General features: G+C 40.5%; 2 protein-coding genes across 2 annotated transcripts in view; one reads left to right on the plus strand and one right to left on the minus strand.

Moving 5' to 3' along the window:
- The window catches only part of zcchc7 (zinc finger, CCHC domain containing 7), a 51,447-nt gene extending 40,721 nt beyond the window's left edge, over positions 1 to 10,726 (minus strand). Inside the window, exons 1-3 of the mRNA XM_084380777.1 lie at positions 10,637 to 10,726; positions 7,108 to 7,722; positions 6,088 to 6,313 (exon numbers count right to left, since the gene is read on the minus strand). Coding sequence (XP_084236903.1) covers positions 6,088 to 6,313; positions 7,108 to 7,629 — 748 coding nt within the window. The 5' untranslated portion in view covers positions 7,630 to 7,722; positions 10,637 to 10,726. The remainder of the gene's footprint in view (positions 1 to 6,087; positions 6,314 to 7,107; positions 7,723 to 10,636) is intronic.
- Positions 10,727 to 23,647: 12,921 nt separating this feature from the next.
- Positions 23,648 to 24,220, plus strand: part of pax5 (paired box 5) — a gene marked incomplete at its 3' end in the record, with an annotated part of 54,853 nt that continues 54,280 nt past the window's right edge. Inside the window, exon 1 of the mRNA XM_084368771.1 lies at positions 23,648 to 23,706. Coding sequence (XP_084224897.1) covers positions 23,691 to 23,706 — 16 coding nt within the window. The 5' untranslated portion in view covers positions 23,648 to 23,690. The remainder of the gene's footprint in view (positions 23,707 to 24,220) is intronic.

A 24,220-nucleotide genomic window follows, 5' to 3' on the forward strand; every position in this document is an offset into this window, starting at 1 on the left:
AAAGACACTCGGCAGCAGAGGAAGCACCGCTGAAATCAGAATGTCCGCAGTAACTAATAGCAAAATTAATAATCTGATCAATTCTGCCATAAGACCACAACCAAAGTCATAAAATGTAACAATAACCATGATATCTATAAAACATTATTAAAATTACATTTCTGTAATCATGTAAAATACACAAATCAATCATGAAATAGTGCCATCGCAAATCACGTCAACTCAAAGCTTCAAACGAAACAATTCAAATGTGGCTGACGTCTTACGAATCTGAAACGGCTCACAAGATAAAACAGCCGTTTCATTTAACTTGGAAAAACAGAGCTGAAACCAGATGTGCAGTTTTTTGTGCGTCAGGTCAAAGTGTTATAGGCGACGGTTGGACTGTCAGAACTACACACAGACTGACAGACGGCGCTGGATGTCAAGTGTGTGTGCAGAATCCAGCCGTGTTCGAGCCACTCTGAGATCTTAGCCTGGAGACAAACCGGCCCTGACCGACAGCAACACCGTGGCCGATCCTTTTCAAGGCCTGTCTCATCCACTTTAGCTTACCCACCCTCATCTCTCTCTCCCTCCGTCTGAATCTGAGTCCTTCTGTCCGTCCACACAGATTTCTTTGGATGTAAACTCCAGTGATGCTTCACGTTACGGTCAGATGTTCTACTGCCTTATTCCTGCTTTTTTTAACTTGTCTAAACAATCATTTTTCCTCCATTGTTTAAAGCAAGACGTAAAAGAAGCATTAAATTTTTGACAGAACTGAATTGACAGTGGATCTGTTTTGCAGCGACATGAACAATAGAGGAACCATGAATAGTGAACAGAGACAAAATAAGGCAATTTATTGAAGCTTCATTTATGGTTGTGCATACTTTTAGTAAAATATTTCTTTAGGTGAGTGAAGGCAAGTTCACGGGTCTGAAAAACAAATACCACAAGCAAATCAGTGCTTCTAAAAATTTGCTCTAATGATTCAAAACAATGAATATTTCTATAAGCAGAGGCCAAATGTTGAATTTATTTTGACAAGTATAAGAAGCCGACCCCAGAAAATACTCAAAGGACACGATAATGGACACAACTGCTTAATAAAGGGATTTTTCACCTTACAAAGAAACAGCTATTTCATTTAACAGATTACAGTTGTCATAACAGTTCAGTGGCCGCTGGCATCAAATGATTCAATCAAACGTGTTTTTTAAAAAGTGAAGGCATCCGACTTTCAACTGAATTTCTACAATTTATTTTGCATTTGCTAATATTAGGCCTACACAGTAGTCTCATCTAATTTGCATTTCCTCTGTAAAAACTGGATAATACAAGTCAAACTATGGCACAGCGATTTCATGGTGCGTGTGTGTGTGTGTGTGCCTGTTCAAACACACTGTGTGGTAGTGTGGGTGTGGCGTTACACCTCGTGTGGCACTGGGCAGCCAAGATAAGAGCTGATCCTATCCATGCCTCCCTTCTGCAGCGCCTGCCCGCCCACCCACACACCCACAACACACACACACACACACACACACACACACACACACACACACACAAAACACACACTTAGTGTGGTACCCAACATGCCATTGTAATCTCATTTTACAATCCCGATGCCCACAGCCGCAAACACACAGAGAAGCCAACTAAATCCATATTCCACTCGTTGGTACAGTACACTGCCGTTTGAGTTAAGATTATACACTTCACAATATACAAAAGGCCAACTGAGGTCTCAGAGTGCGAGAAGCTCCAGGCCCACAGCAGCATCATCCCATTACACACATATGATGGCAAAGAGCAAAAACACTTATAGTACTGGTCTAACACAGACTGTAAGGAAATTGTTGTTATGTGTAAGCAATGTAAGCAGCATGACAAAACTGTAAAGGACAATACAGCAGAGAGAAGATTGTGGGAGAGGAGAGGAGAGGAGAAGAGAGGAGAGGAGAGAAGAGAAGAGAAGAGAAGAGAAGAGAAGAGAAGAGAAGAGAAGAGAAGAGAAGAGAAGAGAAGAGAAGAGAAGAGCTTACCTTCCTCCTCTGTGAGATAGAGAGAGCTAACCTTGGGCTGCAAACACACAAACACACTCACTTCTCTCTAATTCACCAAGACTTTCAATGAAGCACACACACACTTTCTGACACACAGACACACTCTGATGTGATCGGCCACCCCGATAGCGAGCCAGAACTGACTCTCTAAGCCTCAAACAAAGTTTGGTGTGCACTGACCAAGACCGAGGGGACAAAAAAAAGGGAAAGAAGAGAACTGGGGGGAGCAACAGAGAAAAGAAAAAAAAAGTGTGACCACTGAGTGAAGTTTAACCACTTATGATTCAAGTTTAGCTTCAGCACACCCCGCCTACACCCCGCATTCATTCACAGGCATGTACACGCACACCTCTCCGGGTGCGAGAGGCACTGAGCTGGATTTTGGGAAGCCCTGCTTTCTCTCTCTTGTTCCATCTGGTTGCTGCTGCATGGCTGCCGGACAGGCAGACGGCCCTCGCTCATCCCCCTTTTCTCTACTATCTTTTCTCTTTTTCTTATCCAGTGTCCCTACAGATCCACCCACCAAGCAGCTGCCCTCTGCACAGCCAGGTGACAGATAGCTGCCGAGGCCGAGTGTGCATGTGTGTCCATGTGTTTGATAAAAAAAAAAATAAAAACATGTGAGGGGAGTGAGAAAAGATTAGATTGTAGAAGTATGTGAACAAGTGACACCATGTAGGAGAGACAGAACGAGAAAGAGGATGAAAGGATTCAATTTCTGTAGACTAAGTGTAGTGAATGTGATTTGATGGTGATGCTGAGATGGGCTTTAGGCGTACAAATACTATTAGTCACTGTTGTGCAAACCTGTTACTCTCACACACACACGAACACACACACGAACACACATACACACACATATACACACAAATGTGAAAAAAACAAGCCAGGCTCCCAGGCTACAGGAGTCAACACATAACATGGCATATAAAAAACAGAAATCAATCTTTATATCCATCCAACAGCCCTCGGTTACGGATGCAACGGTTATTGTAGTCATAAAAATTCGACTAGCCATATCTCAGGGACCTAAAAATTGGCCTTCTCTCTCCAATTCTTTGTAAAATCAAAAGGGTACGTGAAACAAATTCCCAGAAGAAAATAAGTCAGTATACAATCTCGGCATGAAGCATAACCAAACTGATGCCAGCAGAGGACAAGAGGAGGCGTAATCAAAACTGTGTCCCAGTTCCATACAACATATCCAGTGTGTACAGTATGTACTATACTTTAGTTGTTGAAAGGAAAATTACGGAATATTTCAGCTGACTGACTCGAATCAAAAGGAGTCTGGAATGCCACTACAGCCACAGACGAATATTTTCACAATTATTCATTTTGTTTATAAAAAAGTCGAAAACTGTGAAAATGTTTCCGAAGACAATGCTGACGTCTTCAAATGTCTTGTTCTGTTCGATAAACAGTTCACAACCCAAATGTATTCAGTTCTGAAGATATAAACCAGAGTACAGCAGCAAATTCTCACATTTATGGAGCTAGAACCAGCAAATGCTCTGCACTTGTGCTTGAAAAGTGAATTTTAATATTTTTCAACTATCAAAACAGTTCCAAAATAATTTTTCTGTTTCAGCTCTCAATACCGCCGTCAATTAAACTTCATAAACAGAGAGAAAAATGTTTGCCCAATGTTTATTAGTACTTATTTGTTTTCCCAGATCTCCCACAAGCGGTCTCACCACCAGCTGTATTCTTTGTTGAATGGTTTTGACAAGCTAATCCATTTGTGCAATGCATTATGGTAAAAGGGTGTACATCAACACAGCTAAATTCAGAAATCATATGCACACTGTTTTTAGTATAATGAAGGACCAAGGTTGGCAGGGGTGCCCCAAATGATTGTTTAGCAGAGACCTTCATTCACCTTATTATCAACTGATTTAGCATATCACTCACCTAGACAGATAATTATTATTTTTTCTATGTGAAATAGCACCTCTGCTTTTTTGGTAACAGTTGATGTTTTAGTTTAAGAAGATGTTTTCTTTGTGATGAAGTCAGCAGAGGTTATCTTGTGATAAAAGACTACAGGAGACATGTTTTATATTTTTCTTAATGTCAACAAATCGCACTAAAAGATCATAACCAACAGTGTGTTTGTTTGCCTCTCAGTGCTGTCTGACTTTCCTACCCTGTCTGTGGAAGATGTACTAATGATGTACTAATCACTCATTTTCAGGGCTGCATTATGTGGTAAAATAATTTATGACATATATTACCATGATTCAAGATTAGTGTGAATTATCATTTTTACATCATAATTTTAATTTTCACTAAAAAAACTACTACATCATGATGATACGACATTTCTTGGGGTTTGCACCAAACAAACACATCTAGAGAACAACATTTTTAGGCCTCGACTTCTGCAGCTCTTTCTTTATGATGCTGTTTTGCCACATATTTTACCTTTAACTGAGGCTTGCACACTTCTGCAATTTGGATACATTTCGATAATATTTTGATTTATTGCGCAGCCCTTCTAATTTCCTAAAAGAGCTGGACACTCACTACGTTTCACAAACAGAAGTAAACAGTGCATTTGTTAGGAACCAGTTTCAGCTGTGAATTCATACACATTTAGTGAGCGTTTACAGCAGAAGGAGAAACTGAAAATAAACTACAGTGCTTATTTTCACTATAATGAATTAACATGCCATGCAGTGAAATAATTTGGCTTACAGATGTGTTTTAAATCATTTTTGAACAACAATTGAGCTCTTTGACACCAAGTATAAGCTCTATCAGGCTTTACCTTTACAACTCGTTGTTGGATCTTTTCTAGTAATGCACGACAGGGAAAATCATTTTGCCACTTATACAGTGTAAACACACACTACATACTCAAAACCTGGTTAGATCTGCTGTTTAGTGTTGAATTAGCTCCAAGCTCAAGACTATGGAGGCTCATTCCTCAAATTTCCTTTCCTTCAATTCTTTTTTTTTTCTACTAAACCCTCCCCCATTCCTCCATCTTTAAGACCCCTTCCTCACCACACCCATGACCCCCCATGTGCAGACATGAGGTCAAGCTCCAAAGATCACAGAGAGAAGCCAGACGAGGAAAAGAGAGGGAGAGAGAGAGAGAGAAAGAGAGGCAGAGACCTAAAATCCTTCTTTCCTCCCAAAACCAGGCCGAAACCTCAAGCCTTCCCACCAGCTCCAGACCCCCTCCTTTAGCCCAGTTGTGTGTAGAGGAGGCAGTGAGCACTCTTGCAGAAACATCAGCCCAGGGAAATTCAAATGAGGAGGAAACGGTGAGAGAGACACAGAGAGACGGAGAGTAGGAGAGAGAGGGAGCACAATAGTGAGAAAATAGGATAAAAGAATGAGATGGGAAAGCGTTAGGTAAAAGAGAGGAGGAGGGGGGAGAGCGGGAGAGGAGCTGGAGAGGTTGCTGAGGCTGCAGGTTAAAATAATGTGTAGATCTGAAGAGATTTGCAGGGAACATTTTTATTCATTTTTTGATTACTCCCATCTCTCCCGACCTCCCCTCCCCTCTCCTCCTGCGTTGTTGTCTCTCCGTTTGTTTGTTTTTGGCATTAGTGTTATGACTGTTGCTATGCGTGTGTATGTACACATGCATGCTGATTAGACCTGGAATATTTTATAAACACAAATATTCACACTCGCACAAGCACTCGCGCACATATCAATACATAATGCACACAAACATACTTAAAGATGCATCAGAGAAGCAAGCTGCTGGGCAGACAGCGCCAGGAATGCTCAGAGCTTACAAATTCGTAAAACATGCAGAAACAGATGCTGCATATGTACATACAAACATGCACCCACACAGATTGTTCACAGTGTAGCCCGTTGCTGTGCCCGCTCCTTATCAATGTTCTGCAGGTAGGTTAAGTGTTCTGAATGAGCTGGACCGTACAAAATTACTCACCGCTTCCATTCTCCTGGTCACACACATTCAAATCCAACAAAACCATCTCACAAAGGTCTGAATGCTACACAACACACACAGTACTAACAGTGCACACACACAGAGAAACAGAAGACACACCTGCACGGCTGTCAAAGCCTCCCTCCAGGTGGAGTGAGATGGTCTCCTCTCCCTCCAGGTTAAGTGAGATGCTCTGGTCTCCATCCTGTTTACCTCGACCCAGGATCATCCAGTTCTCCAGATCTTCCGATTCAGAAGAGTCAGACAACGAATCTGAATCAGACTCTGAGCTGCTGAGGTCCACAATCACTGGCTTACCAAGACTCCTCTTCCTTTTCTGGGTTCCCTAGATGACCAAACAACCATATTGTAGATCACACAAAGCTTTGAGATGCACCAGAATGCATCCTTTACTGAACTTATCATATCTCTCATTAGATGAATTAAAAGTGAAAGAAAATGTGTCCTTTGTAAAACACTATTACCTCAATTGTTGCTCAACTTTTAGGCAAAGCTCAGCTAAAGTAGCAAGTACCCTACGGGCATCGCTACATGCCCCACTGATACAGTAGCTGTAGCTCAACAGCAATCAATCAGCTAGCTGAAAGTGACCACTGGACAGTGACAAAAAAAAAAAAAAAAATCACTGAAAAAAGCACTGTGAATTCAGACTAAAGGAAACACAAATGGCCAAAGTGGGAAACAGCAGGTCAGGTCTGCGTGCTGAAGATGGAAGACATAAAGGTCTCTAATGTTTTCTTGTCAACTAGAGTCAAATTAGTGTTTTTCTGACTTTGCAGTTACGTTCAAGGAGTTATGTTGAAGAAGGCAATTCTATGTGCTTTACGTGGGCAAAGAAATGCATTAGAATGATGTTCAAATGAAAGCAGACATGAGGGAGTATATAAAGGCTGAGTAAGAGTGGCCTCAGAATTGAACCCTTGGGGACTCTCCAATGAGAAGCTGCTTTTGTCTACCACTGTCTAAAATCAGTGAAAGCTTCAGAAATATCCTGTGGTAAATTTGCCATCATTTGTGCTGTGCATGAATGGAAAGCTCGAAGTGTAACAGGGGCGTAGCAAGCAATACATTTTTTGTACACAAGAAGTCACACACAACATGTGACTCTTTGTTCTTTACCTGTTGGGCAGGGGTGGAAGTCTGCCCCCACTGTAAGCCTTGCCCCTTTAAGGCACAGACACCTTCGTCATCATCATCAGCAGTGTCGTCAGAGATGGAGATGACATTAGGGCTGGAGTCGATCACGATGACTTCCTCGAAAAGAGATGAAGATGACCTCTGATCTTTATGGGTTCTTTTCCCCCTTTTCTCCCTTTTCTCCTCCCTCTCCTCCTTCTTCTTCAGGTTCTGCAGTAGCTTGCTTATATCAAGCGACCGAGGCCTACTTTCTCCATTGTGTTCCTGTTCTCCGTCAACATCTGCAGACTTCTCAGTCGCCTTAGGCTGCTGGATGTCCCGACCCACCGCTTCCTCTCCTCTGTCCACCTGCTCCTCAGTCTCCCCAGCGTTAGAAGAGTAGTGGAGCTGGCTATAGAGGTGGAACTCCAGCTCGCTGTTGGCCTCTGACTCGTCAGAGTCCCCGTCACCCTCTTGATAGAGATCATCCTCCAACTCCTCCCGATCCTGGTACGAACAGTACATCACTCCAAAACACACTCAATGAACACACACACACATGCACACAGCCACACACTCACACTCGCAGGAGACAGTGAGCTCAGTGGCTGAGGCCCACTGCAGGGAAAAAAAACACACAAAACCAAGACAAGTTATTATATTTATCACAATAAAAGTATTACTAGATTGCAACAATATTATAATCCAGAGGAACACATACAATAGATGTACAATTTGTGATTAAGTAATAATAAAGTAACACTAAATGAAAATTAGTCTTAGAGGAACATTCATTAAGCCTGTTTACTTTAATTAATATAAAAATATCCATCACATGCAGACACGTGACACAATTATGTCAAATTTTATCTCAGGACTGATGATTAAGTGAACACAGAGCAGCATCAATTACAGTAAGAGTGCAGACTTTGGTCTTGTTCTGAAATCCTTAAGGGCTTGTTAACAAAGCTGGGAGAGAGCATGGATCAGCTACACTCATTTCTTTTCACCTGTAGTCTGTTTTATCAAAGCTTTGGTGCTAAGAAACAGCTTGGATCCAGGTTTATCACCTGTTAGGCTAGGTGATGATGTCAACAAACACTTTAACAAGACATGATCTTGGACCCACTTTGAATGACAATGTTAGAAACCGTGAAATTATCTTCATACTACACCCACCTAACACACAGTGTTGCTAATTTTCCCAATCTCTGTCTCTCTAACCCGCTCACACACACACACACACACACACACACACACACACACACACACACACACACACACTGGACAGAGAAGAGGCACTGGCCCATTGCTCTGTCCAGTCCTGCGTGTCTGTGCCATGATGGCTGGAGATGATTGGCTCCCAGACCGCACACACCGCAGAAACGCCACGCTACACGGTCATAAGCCGGCCGCCGGGGATTAAAGGGACAGGAAGAAGAGTCTTCCCGGCTGCCGAGGGAGAGCAACAGTTCTGAAGTTTAGCAGTGCACAGAGACCTGGAGCTGACAAATGTCTGAGTGTGTTTTACAGTGGAGGAATGTAAAGTACTAAAAAGCCCAGGCACAGTCATGGTCCACCAGCACAGGTGTGCTCACTTAATCTGCCCAATTAAAGAACTACTCAGCACTATGTGCTTATATACAGACTGTACTGACTGACATGTCCCAGATTCTCCTGTTAGCTTGGTTGTATCTGTTAAGGTGGGACAGCCCAGATCGTCATAACACTAATGGCGTGTTCCAACAGAAAGCAAAGCAAGTTTTTTACGTGTCAATATTACATACAAAGTCAATGCCAAGACGCAGACAGATGCAAATTCGTGTCTATGCACGTCCGGTGACATGAATGACATGACTTTCGCATATTCATGCAAGTTTTAGAAATATTCAACTTTCAGCAAAAAATTCACATATGTGGTGGGAGTGTGATGTAGGGAGGGCCGGGCCGAGCATTTAGGGGCAAAGGCCGCTCCTCTGCTTCTCCCAGGGAGCTCTGGAGGAGAGATCAGTTTGATCTGTGATATGTGCAGAGCCAGATCCTCTGGAGGAACAAACACTCGGAGCACATAGGTTCTGTCGACGGGTGGAATTATTTTCTAACTTTTGGGATTAAAAAGTGGATTATTTTTCGTCATTTTTATCAACCTGAGCAACCTGTGCATGCTGACTTGCTGTCAGACTGTTAAGTTCTACTGGGATACTTGAGTCATCATTGTTATGAGCAACACTGGATCTTTTCCTTTACAAATAGCAAATAATCTGTCTGTGAGAGCAATCCTACAGTTTGTAGTCCGGTAAAGTAAGTTGTACAAATGGATTCTACATTTCCAGACACTGAGCGCCAATCTATCAGCCAACCAAGCACATCCAATTAGGTCAACGCTGAACAAAAGTGAACTAACACTGTTGATAGTACTGAAACAGGAAGTCCAATCAACCAGCGCAACTTAAAACACCCATCTTTACTGAAGTATTTTATTTTCGTGACACTTTATACTTCTATTCCACCACATTACATTTATATCCCACCTGTAGTTAAAAGTTGCTTTGTAGATTAAGATTTTAAATAGAGAACATATCATCATCTTATAAAATACCAAAAGGTAACATAATTATATACATATGATTAAATGAGTTCTGCCTCAACTGGATGCATGCTAATGCAGCAATAATACTGATCTATTATATAAAAATATAACAGGGGTCAAACAGCATAATGAGTACTTTCGATAATAAATGTACATGCCGTTGTCAGTGCTTGGTATTTTAAATGCAATTTGACTTTTACTTGTAATGTACAGTTTGCATAGGTGCATGTATTTTTATGATGTAGTTCTGCTACTTATTTATTTGGACAAGTCTAAAGTGTGTACAGTATTTATGACAGGATCAGATCAAATCAAATCAATCAGTGCATATATGTTATTCCCTTGAAACAGGTCATTTTAAGAGGGATAATTGTGAAAATAAGTGTATGAAATAATTGATATGAAGATGTTGGATTGTCATGGTGTTAGGTTGTTCATGAAAATACACACATATTAGAGTGACAGGGTGAAGTCCCTAACATACAGCCCACGACTAATTACACTAATAGCACACGCAAAACCGCAGAAATGACATTTTAATGAGCAAATATGCTGTTTAACTGGAGTTAGCCTAGTGGTAGCCACGGCTAGCTGCATGCTAACGAGCTAGCAGGTAGGCTATGGCACAAGTTAGCTCTGTGGGAAGCTACTGTGAAGTGACTAACGCTTAACTGGACCAGAAACGCAGAAATATTCGAGAAACTGTCCCTGAGAAGTGATTATTTATGTTTACTTCCACCTGTCGACAGTCAATGGTTAGCATGTGTCCCCCCTCTCAGTCCACGTGTTTATAAGCAGCAGAGCAGCCGGTCGGATGTAAACAATGAAGCACTTCAGTCACAAACACGCATGAAAAACCATAAATACTTGGGAGTAAAGTAAACCTACTCAAAGCCATCAATGTATATGATGAATGTTTAATGTCAGTAAGCATGAGCTCACCTTTATCCAACAAACTGGAGAGCTTACAGGAGTCCGAGCTGCTCTCCTGCTTCCAGTCAGAGGGACACAGGCAAACAACTTCCGGGTTCGTCACAGGGAAATAAGTGGGCCGACCGGAACGTTTCACCGCGTGCTGCTGAGGCTGTTACTATGGGGATACTTAGGAAGCCCTAAACCCTTGTAATTAATGTGAAGTTTGATTAAATTAAAGTTTAAATGAGTGATTTTTGTAGGTTTCAACTAGGCTTGAAATTCAGGCAAAGCTGTAGCCATGATTTTAGAAATACTGTCGTTAGTGTCCCCTTATTTCTTCAGCCCTCATCCCAGAACAGGTCATCTTCACCAGACTCCATAAAAAACGTATGGAGTTTAATATTTTAATATTAATAATATAAAATATATTAATATTTTATAATACTTGAAGAATTTCGCTTTTTTCCTGACTGGAAAACAGTGAAATTGCTCTCCCCCCCCAAGTTCAGTTGTATGTCTGTCAGATAAGAAACTTCTTATTACCTGTATAAATGTGTGCACTTCATGGGACTCTTTTCCCTAAACCTTAAGCCAAATTCTTTTAATGTATTACATTTTTTCCTGCTGTGTTTCTACGCACTGTTTGAACCATTTCAGGGTCTTTTTTCCCCCTTCATTAAATAATAGCACAAGACACAAAAAAAGGTGATAACCTTAATTGTCTAGAAAATAAACTTAGAGTTAGGAATGTTGGAGCTAACCAAGCTATACGATGCAAAATAATCTACAGATTATATGTTTATAGGCTAATATATGTTAAAGGGATACTGTTTGCACATTTAAATAGTGTTTGTTGAAATACATTTCATAGGCTACATTTTCTTACAAACACCAGACATGCTAAATCTCACACTCGTGCAACCTACAAAGATGTTTGGTTGAACTTGACAGATTTTTGGGCACTTGTGCAACCAAAACAGTTGCCTGGAGTCCTGGCACTCATTTTTGTTTTGTCTGCTATTGAGACTTTAATCCTTTATATTCATATATGATAAAAAGGCTTCTAATTTTGCTGTGATGTGAAGTTATTCTAAAATGATATGATTACAGTTTCATCCCCAATGTGCTGCTATAATCTGGTCAAATCTGTCAAATTAAGAAATTCTTTCGGGCCTATATTTGTTCAGACCAGAGGATGTGGAGGTCACAGTCCCTTGTGTCTTCATCAGATGGGGATTAGAGGAGGTCATTGGAAGATTTAAACGATAGAATATAAATAATATTTTCTATCAAGGATACTTGTTACAATCTGCATCTTTGTTGTTGTTATTTCTTAGTGTTTTGCTACTTGTTGGATAGGATTATTATTTTTTCAATCACTAGACCCAACTTTAAAAATCATCATATGAAAGCGTTGGATTAGGTCTAACAAAACTAAAATAAATCCTGTGAGAACAGAACTTTCCTCGTTGAAGTCCAGCTTCGGTTCTTTGCTGCCTGTCAGCCCCCGTCTCTCTCTCTCTATCCCAAAGTTTCCTATCAGCTCTTCAATATACTGCCGCTGTCTAATAAAATGCCCTAATAACACTTGCAAAATATAACAAATAAAAAAAATAGGGGCTCTGGAATGACACTGCGTTTGAACTCTACTGTTATGCAAAATATTATCTTTTTATGGTTGCACATGTTCTATACCCTCAGACTACATTATTGTGAAACATGTACTCTGATTATAAAATGTCATTATTAAAGTTGACGTAGAACGGTAAACTGGGGGACTTCTGAGGAATCATATCTCTTTCTGCAGACAAAAGATCCAGCAGGGCCCGACACTGTTTTCCACTACACAGACTATTGTCAGTCTGATGGATGTTACGTGTTTTCACCTTCCTCAATAAGGCACAAATATTAGCTATGAAATGTCAGAATATGTGCATGTGCACACTGAGTGTGTGCATGCATGTCTGAGTGACTAGTGCGGACCTTCAGGCCTCTGCTATTATTACATGTTGATGGGAATGTAAATCTATATGTAAATGTAATTCAACACACTGGCTATCGCCATCAGTCATATTTATAACACGTAGAATACAGCAAAATTATGCCAACTTGGCTCTCGTGCAGACTGTGTAACATTAACATCCATCTTGTCCCCCCTTCCATATCATGAGAATAATTGTGAACTCTGTATATCCAACTATAGGCGTCACCATCATAATGATAGTGAGCGTGTGGCGTTATGATAGGGAATCAGAGGGTGAATGCCATCTGATTCGGGAGGTTTCTCCATGCGTGTCAACACAGGAAAGGCCATCACAGAGTTGGATTGTTTCCTTCAAAAGGTTAGGCTGCACCTCATGTCTCAACACTATCACCTCTTTTAGCCCATGTATACATCTGACACACACACACACACATACACACACACTTAATATCCTGCATCTGTTTTGTTTTTGGGAAGTGCACATGGGGGCCCTCTGCCTCCTCTGCTCCTCATATCTCTCTAAATTGGATGCAGGTCCGGGATGCCTCACTGCCTCAGTGAAATTGTGATGTGGCCGCCTGATTTTGGCTTCCATGCATTTTGACGGCATTTACTATTATTATTTTAAAAAAGGTAGAGGAGACAGGCTGAATGGAGGCATCTGCTTCAGCGGTTCATCTCGGAGCGTCCAGGACCAGTGGCGTGTTGAAGATGGATGGAGAGTCCTGGACAGGGATTTAAAGTCCCCCGATTTCCAATCACACATTCCTGAGGGATGGTTCTGCCTGATGAATGATCTTTATTGAGGAGAAGGAGTTAAAAGAAGCATGTCATTGCTCTCATTTGATGGTGTTTCTACGTGCCATGGTGGCTCCTACTTCCATTTGGCACCAGATGCTGCAGCCAACACTTTGGATGAAGTGGTTTATCAAAACAGGATTCTCGTCAGACACGAGGTGTATTGGCAATATTCTGCAACTGAGGGTCATTTGTGTACAAAAGTCTGTCCTATACACTGCTATTGCTTGGATTTAGTGTGATGAAAAACTCATGGGAGGATTTTCATAGAAACTGAGTTCAGATTCGGACAAGATTTTGACCTGAGGTGCACTAGAGAAATGGTTTATAAATCCAGATTTTTAGTAAATAAGTACAGCTGAAACAATCAGTCTATTAATCATTTACAGATCTGCTCCATACATGTATTCAAGGGGCTCTATGTAACAATTTGTAGCAATCCATTTCTTACTTTTCTATTGGCCATATGTGAGTGGATTGTAACGTGATATCAAAAAAATGAGACCTTCCTCTTCTCTCCCGGTTGCCTTTACAAGCCCTTGGATGATTTGTTTAAGTAGTTTAATGCTGCTGGACTGTGAATTTCTTTGTGAAGGACTCGAGTTGGATTTTCTCGAGTGCCTCGTGTCAGTGCCTCTCTTCGCTCTGCTAGCAGAGAGCAACGATAGCTAACGATAGTTTAGAAATGGGTCCGCTAACACAAACTAATGATCGGCTTCCAGCACAACACAGAAGTTCTGCAGAGCCCCTTTTAAAGGTCATGCTGTATTGATAACATTTTTATGGAGACAAATCTTTTCTTTTTAAAAAAAATAATACACATACACAGCTTGTAGAAAGGAGCAGAATAAAAGTATCTCTTTTCCCCAAAAATAGGAATGCACAATATATATTTGGACCAATAAATTATTGGCCCAATAATGAAAAATGTACATTTTAGGTTATTGGCAGATAATGAAATTATAGCCTATAAACAGAACAGATAATACAAAGACAAATTGCTTTAGTTGACTTAACAAGTGCAGCATGTACACACAGTATGTGACGGTATGCACCACCAACAATGCTGTTGTCGCGTTCATGACGTAGAACTGCTGCACCTCTAAAGAGCCACACGTGTCGTCGCTGGAGTGGGCGTTTGTTTTTCAAGTTCATAAGAAGACAACACAATTGTAACAATAAATCTTATTAGGACTATGAATAATAAATCATCCATCTTTGCCTGCTACATCTTAGCCTTTTTAGCCTCAGGGGTGCATAAACTACAGGCTATGAACTTATCTTAAAAATACAAAATGTGAAATTATTATCGGTATCAGCCATCAGAAGCAGGTAATTATCAGTTATTGGTATCGGCTGAAAAAATCAATATCGTGCATCCCCACTTAAAAACATTATTATGATTGTGAGTAAGTCATTTTAAAATGTTTGTCGGGTCCAAAATGTTTGTTTTGTTTATGTTTGAATTCCAACGATTGGTTCCAGCTCCTACCAAACTTTGTCAATCCATAGTTTAACAGATTTGGTATCACGTTGTATCTGTGTTTTGTTAGCGGTCAACAGTCTTGGTGTACGCCAGTTAGTGGAAAAAAACGTAAGAATGTCCGAGCTTCCAGCACACTGCACTGCCCTAATTTTAACTAGCGTCAGCATCATTAACGTTACCTAATGGTAGTAACGTTAACGTTTGGGGGGGTTATCAATTACAACTTTAATGTCACAGGTTAAACTGCTGGACATTAGATGCCTCTCAGTGTATGCGCAATGGAGGCTTCAAGTTTTAACTTGTGCATGCTCAATATTGACTTCCAAACTATTTGTGATGTCACAAATTACGCTCGTAGGCCCGCCTCTTAAATCCGATTTTCAATGAGCACAGAAAAAATGTACACTTTCAGCAATGAATGCGCTGCTGTAGAGTGTACCTCAAAAATTCAACAGTTGTAACAAGAATAAAAACACATTTTTGACTGGAGGAGACTTTAAAGACGCAGAATTTCTGTGTTGAGCTGGAAGCCAGTCCTTAGCTTTTGTTTGCAGACTCCACTAAACCAACGTAAGCTACTGTTGCTCTCTGTTAGCAGAGCGGAGAGAGGCACTGAGATGAGGCACTCGAGAACGTGCATAAAGTCCCATCCTTTGGACTGTCGCGGAAAGAAATTCGCAGTCCAGCAGCATTAAACAAATCATCCAACAGCAATCAAGAGAGACGGAGAAGGTCATTTTACAATCTGCTCACATATGGCCAGTAAAAAAGTGATAAATATATGGAAATTGCAAAAATAAAAAGTTAAATAGAGCTCCTTTAAGCTAATATGACAAAAAGGTTTCATCTTTTTGGTTCTCTTTGTGTTCTATAATAGTGCACTAAATATTATGTGTTTTTTGTTTGATGTTCAGACAAAATAAGACACATTATGGGCTCTGGGAACATGTGATTTTTGCTATTTGCTGACTCTCTACAGACTAAACAATTGATTAATCAAGAATAAAGTCAGTAATAGTGAGTAGCACCCCTAGAAATAATTTGTGAGATGAATGAAAGACGTGTCTGGCACCTGCTGATGCAGATTCCAACCGTAACCGGTTGCATCAGCTTGTTTCAGTTCTGTAGCGAGACTTCTGTTGAAAACAAGTCTGCTTCCTTTTCTGCTGCTGGTGCAGGCGTCCTTGTTACTGTATGTATGTAAATACTACCAGCCAGCCTGTATCAAAGCAGCCAGGCAGGAGGAATTCCCTCTAAAAAAAAGAGACTCGCCCTGGATCAGCGCTTCTGAACAAAAATGGCTCCCATGCATCACCCATATGGGGCCCTCTTTGCTGGAGTCGTTCGCAAACTCCGGGTGTACAGCATTTTGTGAAGCTACAGTCCCCTCACCAGTGTTTTTCTTTCACTGCAGCACACAGACTCCCTTGTATCACTTCAGTGAACGTTGGATCTTTTCAATCATATTAACACAGGTGTTATATTTTCATTAAATAATAGATATCACAGCATCAAATAGCTTTGCAGGATAAGACACTGATGGTGTATTAGAGATATTCAGTAGATTCTGGAGTTAATATGCCAAGTAGAGCATGTAGTAATCAGTGGCAAAGCTCACATGCAGGAGGAAACAAATGATAAAACACAGCCGGAGGGGAATGATGACTCGTCACAGGGGCAAAACCTCAAATTCTGAGCTGTGTAACAGAATATTTTTTTTGGTTTCACAGTCATATTGTAATTTTAAGACATTTTCAGGCGTGCGATATGGGTAGGAACACCTCCACACCACCTTTTATGCCACCAGCTTTGATATTGTCTATCATACAATGCTGGAAAAGCAGTAATATTGACATGCTTTTCTTTTTTTCTTGCATTTTTACATTGAAATTACATGGTCATTGTGAGTGGTTCCCCCCCTGAGAAGTAAGGACCTGTCCCAAAAAAGGCAAAAAATAACTTGCGTTTTCTTTTATTTCTTTGTGAAATACTGGATAATTAAAGCTTCTAGAATTGCTTCACATAAAGGGTGGAAGATATGAATAAAATGTTCAATCATGGTGTACGTAACCTTACATCAACATATTGATACATCTTGTGATGTAGTGCTTTTCTACTAAAATTAATTAAGAAAGTGTTTGTAGATAAAATAATCGCACATGTCTGGTTATTTTGTTGAATCCACCACATTAAATAATCGACAAAAATCAAAGTACTTCATCACATCGGGGCAAAAAACATACAGAAGGACAACATATCCATTAATTAGTCCTGCTCGTTGATTTGCAACACCGCCCACGATGGCTTGACAGTTGAAAAGTTTATATTGTCTGATGATGTGTATCATCACATCGCCAAACTCTTCCTGAAATGAGACCAAAAATCACTCTTTGCTTTCAACTTGTGTTCACATTACAAGTAGTCATCGCCTCATTTTAAAGGGTCAGAAAAGGTGGGAAACAATTGTCTTAGCAAAGCAGGATGTTCCTGTGTTGATGGGCCATTTTTGTGCAGCCAGTGGATAAATTAAAGGATAAGTTCACCAAAGAAATGACAATTTAGTCATTATCTAGTCATCCTCATGCCGATGAATGGTCGGGTGAGGTTTCACAGTCCACCAAACATTTCTGGAGCAAAATAGTGTTGCAACATTCTCCTAAACAACTGAAGCAGATGGGGACTTGTTTTAAAACGTAAAAAATAATTGAACAAATAAAACAAAATGGCTCCATATAACTCGTATAGAGTAACCGAAGTCTCCGAAGCCCAGAGATCGCAAATTGATTTGAAAATGGCATTATACACCTGTGACATGTGGTCAAGCAGCTGTTTTTTTTGTTTTTTTTTACATTTTAAAACAAGTCCCCATCTACTTCAGATGTTTAAGAGAATGCTGCATCATTGTTTTGCTGTGAAGCTCCAAAAATGTTTTGTGGACTATACGAACTTCCCGACTTTCCATTGACAGGAGGGGTGAATAGTTTTTTTGGTTGAACTTATCCTTTAAAATCTCTGCCATTGGACCCTTCTGGGAGTGACTGCCACACTTTTTCAAATTAAATGAATAACCAGTTCAGGTGAACCCCTCCTCCCCCAACAAACACACACACATCAGTCTAAGAAACACTTTTAGTGGCGCTCTGTAATCAACACTCTGTCAGTGCTTTCAGCAGGAAAAGACTTGGACAAGGAGAACAAGCCTGACAACACCTTTTCAGACCGGACCAAGTGACTTGTGTCTATGGGGATTAAATTTGTGAACAGAAGCTCTATACACTCACACACACACACACACACACACACACGGCGCCACACGATGCCACAACACCTCTTTCTCAGCTGCGAGTATAAAACCACATTGACAGGAGCCTTGTCCGCTCTTGTCGAATCGTCACGCTGAAATGTTTACCTTTACATACAAATGGCCTGGTGTCATGTTGTGTCACATAATGTTTCATGGACAAATAATGTGTCCCATTTCTCAATCCGCCCTGCAGCCCTTAAGCCCCCTTCTAGCCTCTATAGTCACAGCAACACCCAGGCACCATGGCCGCAGAAAGGGAAGCTTGTGTCGCCACAGTGAAGTGCCACTCTGAATTAAATCCCAGGGATATAGAGGTGAGCTCAATCAGCACTGCGGTGCGGCACTCTCACTGTTTTGGGGAAGGCAATGACTAACACATGAGCACCAGAGGAGAGTTGTTATCACACTGTTTTAGTTCAGGTCTCCACAAAAATATGAGACACACAGCTGGATCAAAAGTGGTATTATGAGATACACGAGGGACTACTGTTGAAGCCATGCATGAGTTGTCTCAAGTGCAGAGTTAGAAGTATTAAAACTATGAGATGGAACTTTTGGGTAAGTTAATAAGTAAATATGTATTCTTTCAAAACTAAAATGTACACAGTTCTTCAAAATAAAAGCACTGATAGCACGGAATATAAAGCTGACAGGATAGCAGCAAACACAACAAAAACAACATCAACAAAAAAGCAGGAGCCAGTTAAGAAAAATGTGGGACTATTGTTGAGATTTTTTTTTTAATGTTAACTGAACTAATGGTGTGAGTTGAACTATTCAAAAGTTTTAGGAGCAAAACTAATGCATAGTCTCCTTTTATCTTAAGCGAAGCTCTCTGGGTGTACAGGGGGGACTGGGCTGATGTGAATTATGCGAATTACGCTGAATAAATTAAAACAAATTGCTCTAAAACCAAGCTTTTTAGTAGGAGCTGCCAGATGAGTAAATCTGGTTAGCCCTGTGGTAAAAATCATTTGATTAACATTTACTAAGAACTGACTAAAGGAAAATATTTATGAGCAGAGGTAACAGTACAGATTATTTAAACACTTTTGAACTAGGGACTTTGACATTATTTAAGTATTTAAATTTCTGCTTCACTCCAATTCAGAGGCAAATATTGAACTTTTATCTGACAACTAAAGTCCCTTTGCAGAAAAAAAGGGATTCACATAGAAAACATATGATGAGATGATAAAAATATAAACTCATCATATATTAAAGTTCAACTTTGGTCCACAGCTACAACATTAGATTCTGCACTTACATGTTAATGCACCAAACCCCTAACATATAATGATTTAAGACACATGATAAATAAATCAATAAATAAAATAAATAAAATAACACAACATTAAATTAATTAAAGGGCTCATTCTGCATGAGTGCCTTTCACATCTTGCTGTGACTACACTCCTATTTTGAAAGAAGGAGAGACTTTTCCTTGTAATAAAGTATGTTTTTTTAAATTGCAGTATTTCTACCAGTTGCTAAAGTAAAAGACTGTTTCTGAGCTCCCACCAGTCGGACCGGTCATGCAGATGTAATTCTTCATTAACACATTAACACATCATTGTCTCTCTCCCACACATGCACTGACTGAACCCTGTCAGAACTGGGGCCTTTCAGCTGTCCTTCCCTGTAGTTGACACTGCATTTAAACGGTCTGCTGGAAACCAGAAAGTCCCAGAGAGACACTGAGCATCTCCTCCTGTGTTTACGTGTTTACTTATTGTTCTAATCGTCCCTTTGGTTCTTCTTTCTCGCGCTTTAATGCGATTCTTTCCGGTTCCGCTCGGTCAGAGCGCGGGTCACCGATCCAACTACTCCCCCCTCATATTAATTACATTAATTAGCACGGGGGGTGGAAAACAAACAAGTGATGATTAATATCTAAACTATGGCGAATTCTTTGAGGAGATGCTGCTGAAGGCAAAACAAACGTGGAGCGACTGAGACAAATGAGAGGATATTAGAAAAACTATTCAAGGCACAACATAATAAAAATAGATATATTGTTAGCTATTTGCTATGGGGGTATTATAAGATAACATTTTATAATAACCATCATTAGAAAATAATACATTTATAGTTGAATAAACTTTAGTTGATAGTTATTTTACTGTTATTATAACATTTATTAAGCAATTGTTTATTGTAAAGTTGCCACTGATGTTTATACTACTTTGTAAATGTTTTATAAATACTCTATAAACATTATTTGAATGGCTATTAAAAAGTTGCAACTGTTTATAAACCTTAACAATTGTTAATAAATGGTTTATAAAGCATTATATTGTTGTTTAACAGGGAAATAACTATCAATTCATGTTTAATTAACTGCAAATTTACCATTTATTGATGATAGTTATTATAAAGTGAAGTGGGTCTAAATATAATTCTGCCTATTATCTCTAAAAATGGCAGCTGATGTGTACATTTTGATATATAATAATAACAATAATATTATTAATAATAATAACACACTGTCCTTGACTGATAATAACAATTTTATTACAATCTTTACAACTGCATTATATTTATAAATATCCTGTTCTTTATATAAAAAAAGAACAATACATGAAAATGCTCTATTATTCACATTAACACCACTGTGTAAATTAATTGTCAGGTAAAGCTCCATTAAAATAGGCCTCATTAATCCTATTTCCCTCAGACTGTGTGACTGTTCTACATTAGATATTACATTTTTAATGTCTTCTTCCTGTCCTTCACTGCACAGCCTGGCAAAAACACCCCACAAAATTAAATCGTATATAGAATATAATAACTAGTTTTCTTCAAATAGCTCAATAGCAGATAATTGTACAGTCTTTTCTGCGAGCTAACACGTTTAGGAAATGCACTGAATAATCCTCTGCCATGGCCTCGCATACAGATTGAACTTTGGGGCCTATGAAAAGATAAGGGTGAGGGAAGTCTGCCGAGGATTCAAGATCGTTTCCTCCTGTGGAGAGTCAGTCTACAGGCTCTGTGGTGTACACAATACATCTTCAGCAGTCTGATACGTGACGTCAGTGGGTTATAATCAGTAAGAAAAATGACTTTAATTTGTAAAAAAAAAAAGTAGATTTCATCTCACTTCCCACCACGTTTCTATTGTGGCTCACAGAACATTTCACCCACTTCATACAAACATTCATCTGACTCAAACACTCAACTTGAGATTAATCATGGGTCTTTTTTTTTCCTGATATCAGACTATAATCGATTTATCGGTGCGTATCCCTCCGCCTTGGAGGTCGAGGAACTTCCTGTTGTAGTTTCCCGCCATCACGCGGGAACATCAGGAGCCTATCTCTATTTTGATGTTGTGGGCGCGAGCCGGAGGTCAGGGTCGTAGTGTTGCAGCGCGAGGCGACAAGCAGAGCAAAATGGGTCGCTGTCTCGCGCTTTGTTCCGCACTCAATTGTCTCGGGGCTGCGCGTGAACCCTGAGACCCGCAGCTGTCTGGAGGACAGACAGGAGGAGATGGTTGATAATAACACGCTGCAACTCAAACGCATCTATTTTAAATCTTCACTTCTCTCTTTCACAGCTTGTAGAAGAGGTATTTGTGGGGATATCCTTCATCAGTGACAGAGTGAAGTGAAGGAAAGTGGCCTTCACCTCACCCTCACCACTCATTTCATCTGTCGTCTTCTTTTCTCACCTGGCGTGTTCACATGAATCTGTCGTCTGTGGATATTTCTGGTATATTATCTGGCAGGGACGCTTCACTTCCGGCTCAGGTTCGAGCCCATCCGTCACTGAACACGCAGCAGGACGCACTGCTGCACGCCTAACTATTATAATATTCACTCCCGCAAAGAGACACTTCCGCTGTTCTCATAGTTTCAGCTTTTGTCTTAAAATACGGATATGCAAATATTTACACAAGAGGATACTCAGGTTTTTGATCATCTGTGTTTAAGGCTGTTTGTATCACTGTTCTTATACTGGAGGAAAGTGATTATTAAAAATGTATTTCATGTTGTGTATTTGTAGTTGGTTTGGTTGAAAAAAAAAAGAAAAGAAAAGAAAAGAAAGGATCATTTGTTAAATAAAAAGTGAGAACAGGGATGTTTTTTATTTTGTTTTGTCAGAGGTCTTACCTGTCTTCTCTTTCTTTTCTTTTCTTTTTTTGGGGGCTCAGTTAATGAAAAGCCAAACGAGGTCCTGAGTTGCACAGAGAGGCTGAGCTATAACTAAGTGGAGCAGCACCCTGTGAGTTGGTCTTACAGGACTGTGGATGTTTGCCCTAATAAAACGAAAGCGCCAAAGAGAGTACACATGTTCAGGAAATCTTGAATGTCATTGTTCCGCCAGAGAATAAAGTTCTCTCTGAGAACCAAACAAAGCGGTGAGTATCAGTACGAGTGGAAATTTTCAGTTGGCAAATTAATATTTAAATTCGACGTTGTGCCTTCACAGGTGTGCGTCTGCGAACAATCATAGCCGAGGACCGGAACTATCCGTTTTGTCACAAACACTCCGCGCACACAGTGCGTGCAGGAGGAGAAGACTACACTCTCCAACAGCAGAGCGCTGGAGTTGAAGTTGTAGCCCTGCAGTGCGCCTGCTCCGCGGCGTTTCCGTCCGTGCGTAATGCGTAAAGAGCACCGTGCGTAACAGGTGTACACCATCAGAGGAGGGGAAGAGTTTGGAGAAACTCTCGCAAACGCTCTCTTGGAAGTTGCTGAAAGGACACTGCACCAAACAACCAACTTTCTCTGGTTTGTAAGTCAATGTAAACAGCGAAACCTTCACGAGCATTACGCACGTAGTTCACCTGCCTCCACAGCTATCTGGCGCCCCAGAGGAAATGAATCTCACATGAAAGAGGGGGAGAGAGTCGGAGAAAGAGAAGGGGAGAGTGGGGCGGGAAAGTTTAGTAAAGTGGAACTTGGTAACAGATGCGACGGAGGGGGGCGCGGCCCTGCAGGGATGGGTGGAGGTTGTGTGTCGTGTGTATGTGTGTGTGTGTGTGTGCGCGCGCGTTTGGTGCGCGTGCACGTCGCTTGCATTTGTGTGTGCGAGCTCGTGCAGGGTGGAGAAAAAAAAGGGGGGACAGGACATGAGCGCACATTGAGAGAGCGGCTCTTTTACTCGGCGTGATCATTTCACGCTTCCCTTCGAAGCCTTTTTTCCACCTAAAGCGTTTAGTTGCAGCTGACTGAGCACTTGCAGGGAGTGCAATAGGGAGCGGAAGGGTCGAATTATTTCAACCTACAATCGCCCCAAAAGTACTGTGGGACGAAAAGGGGGGGTGAAGGAGAGAGAGGGAGAGACAGAGAGAGAGGGAGGAAAACAGTGTCAGAGAGTGAGGGAGGAGAGAGAGAGGGGGAGAGGGGGACACTGGAAAAGTTTTTGTTCTTTTCCTTTTTTTCCTCCCTTCATCGCCTCCCCCTGTTCTAACCGGGGAACATGGACCAGGGGCCCAAGAGTCCTGCACTGCGGCTGGGGAGAGCAGGTAGGGTCACCGGCTTCATTTCACTTTTAGGAAGAGATGAACTTTTCAACAAGTGAGACACGTTTGGTGCCTTTTGGTTTCTTTGTCTGCTGAAGTTTCTTTTCTTTTCTTTCTTTCTTTCTTTCTTTCTTTTTCTTTCTTTCTTTCTTTCTTTCTTTCTTTCTTTCTTTTTTTTTGCTAATGCGAAACTTTTAAACTGAAGTTGTTTGTGGAAATGTAATTTATTAGAAATCCTTCTTTTTTAAAAACTTTTCTAATTTGTCCTGAGTTTTTACAAGTAATACAAAGTTTGTTGAACTGGTGCTTTATGGCGGAAAATAGCCAGAGCTGGAAAGTTAACTTATTTTTTAAGCTGCCGAGTTGCACATACACCAATCAAACTGTTTCATGTGAAGCTTGTGACTTTTGTGGACCAGCGATAACACCTTGGACATCAGGATGATTAGCTGGTAGGAGTTCTCAACTTTTTTGCTGCAGGATTTATATTTTTACTTAGGTTCAAATATGATTTTGATTTCAGTCAGTGTTTGATCAAACACCCTATTTTTGGCGTTGTGTGATCGTAG

Source organism: Pagrus pagrus (genome assembly GCF_965226575.1).
Source record: "Pagrus pagrus genome assembly, chromosome: 2".
NCBI classification, from domain to species: Eukaryota; Metazoa; Chordata; class Actinopteri; order Spariformes; family Sparidae; genus Pagrus; species Pagrus pagrus.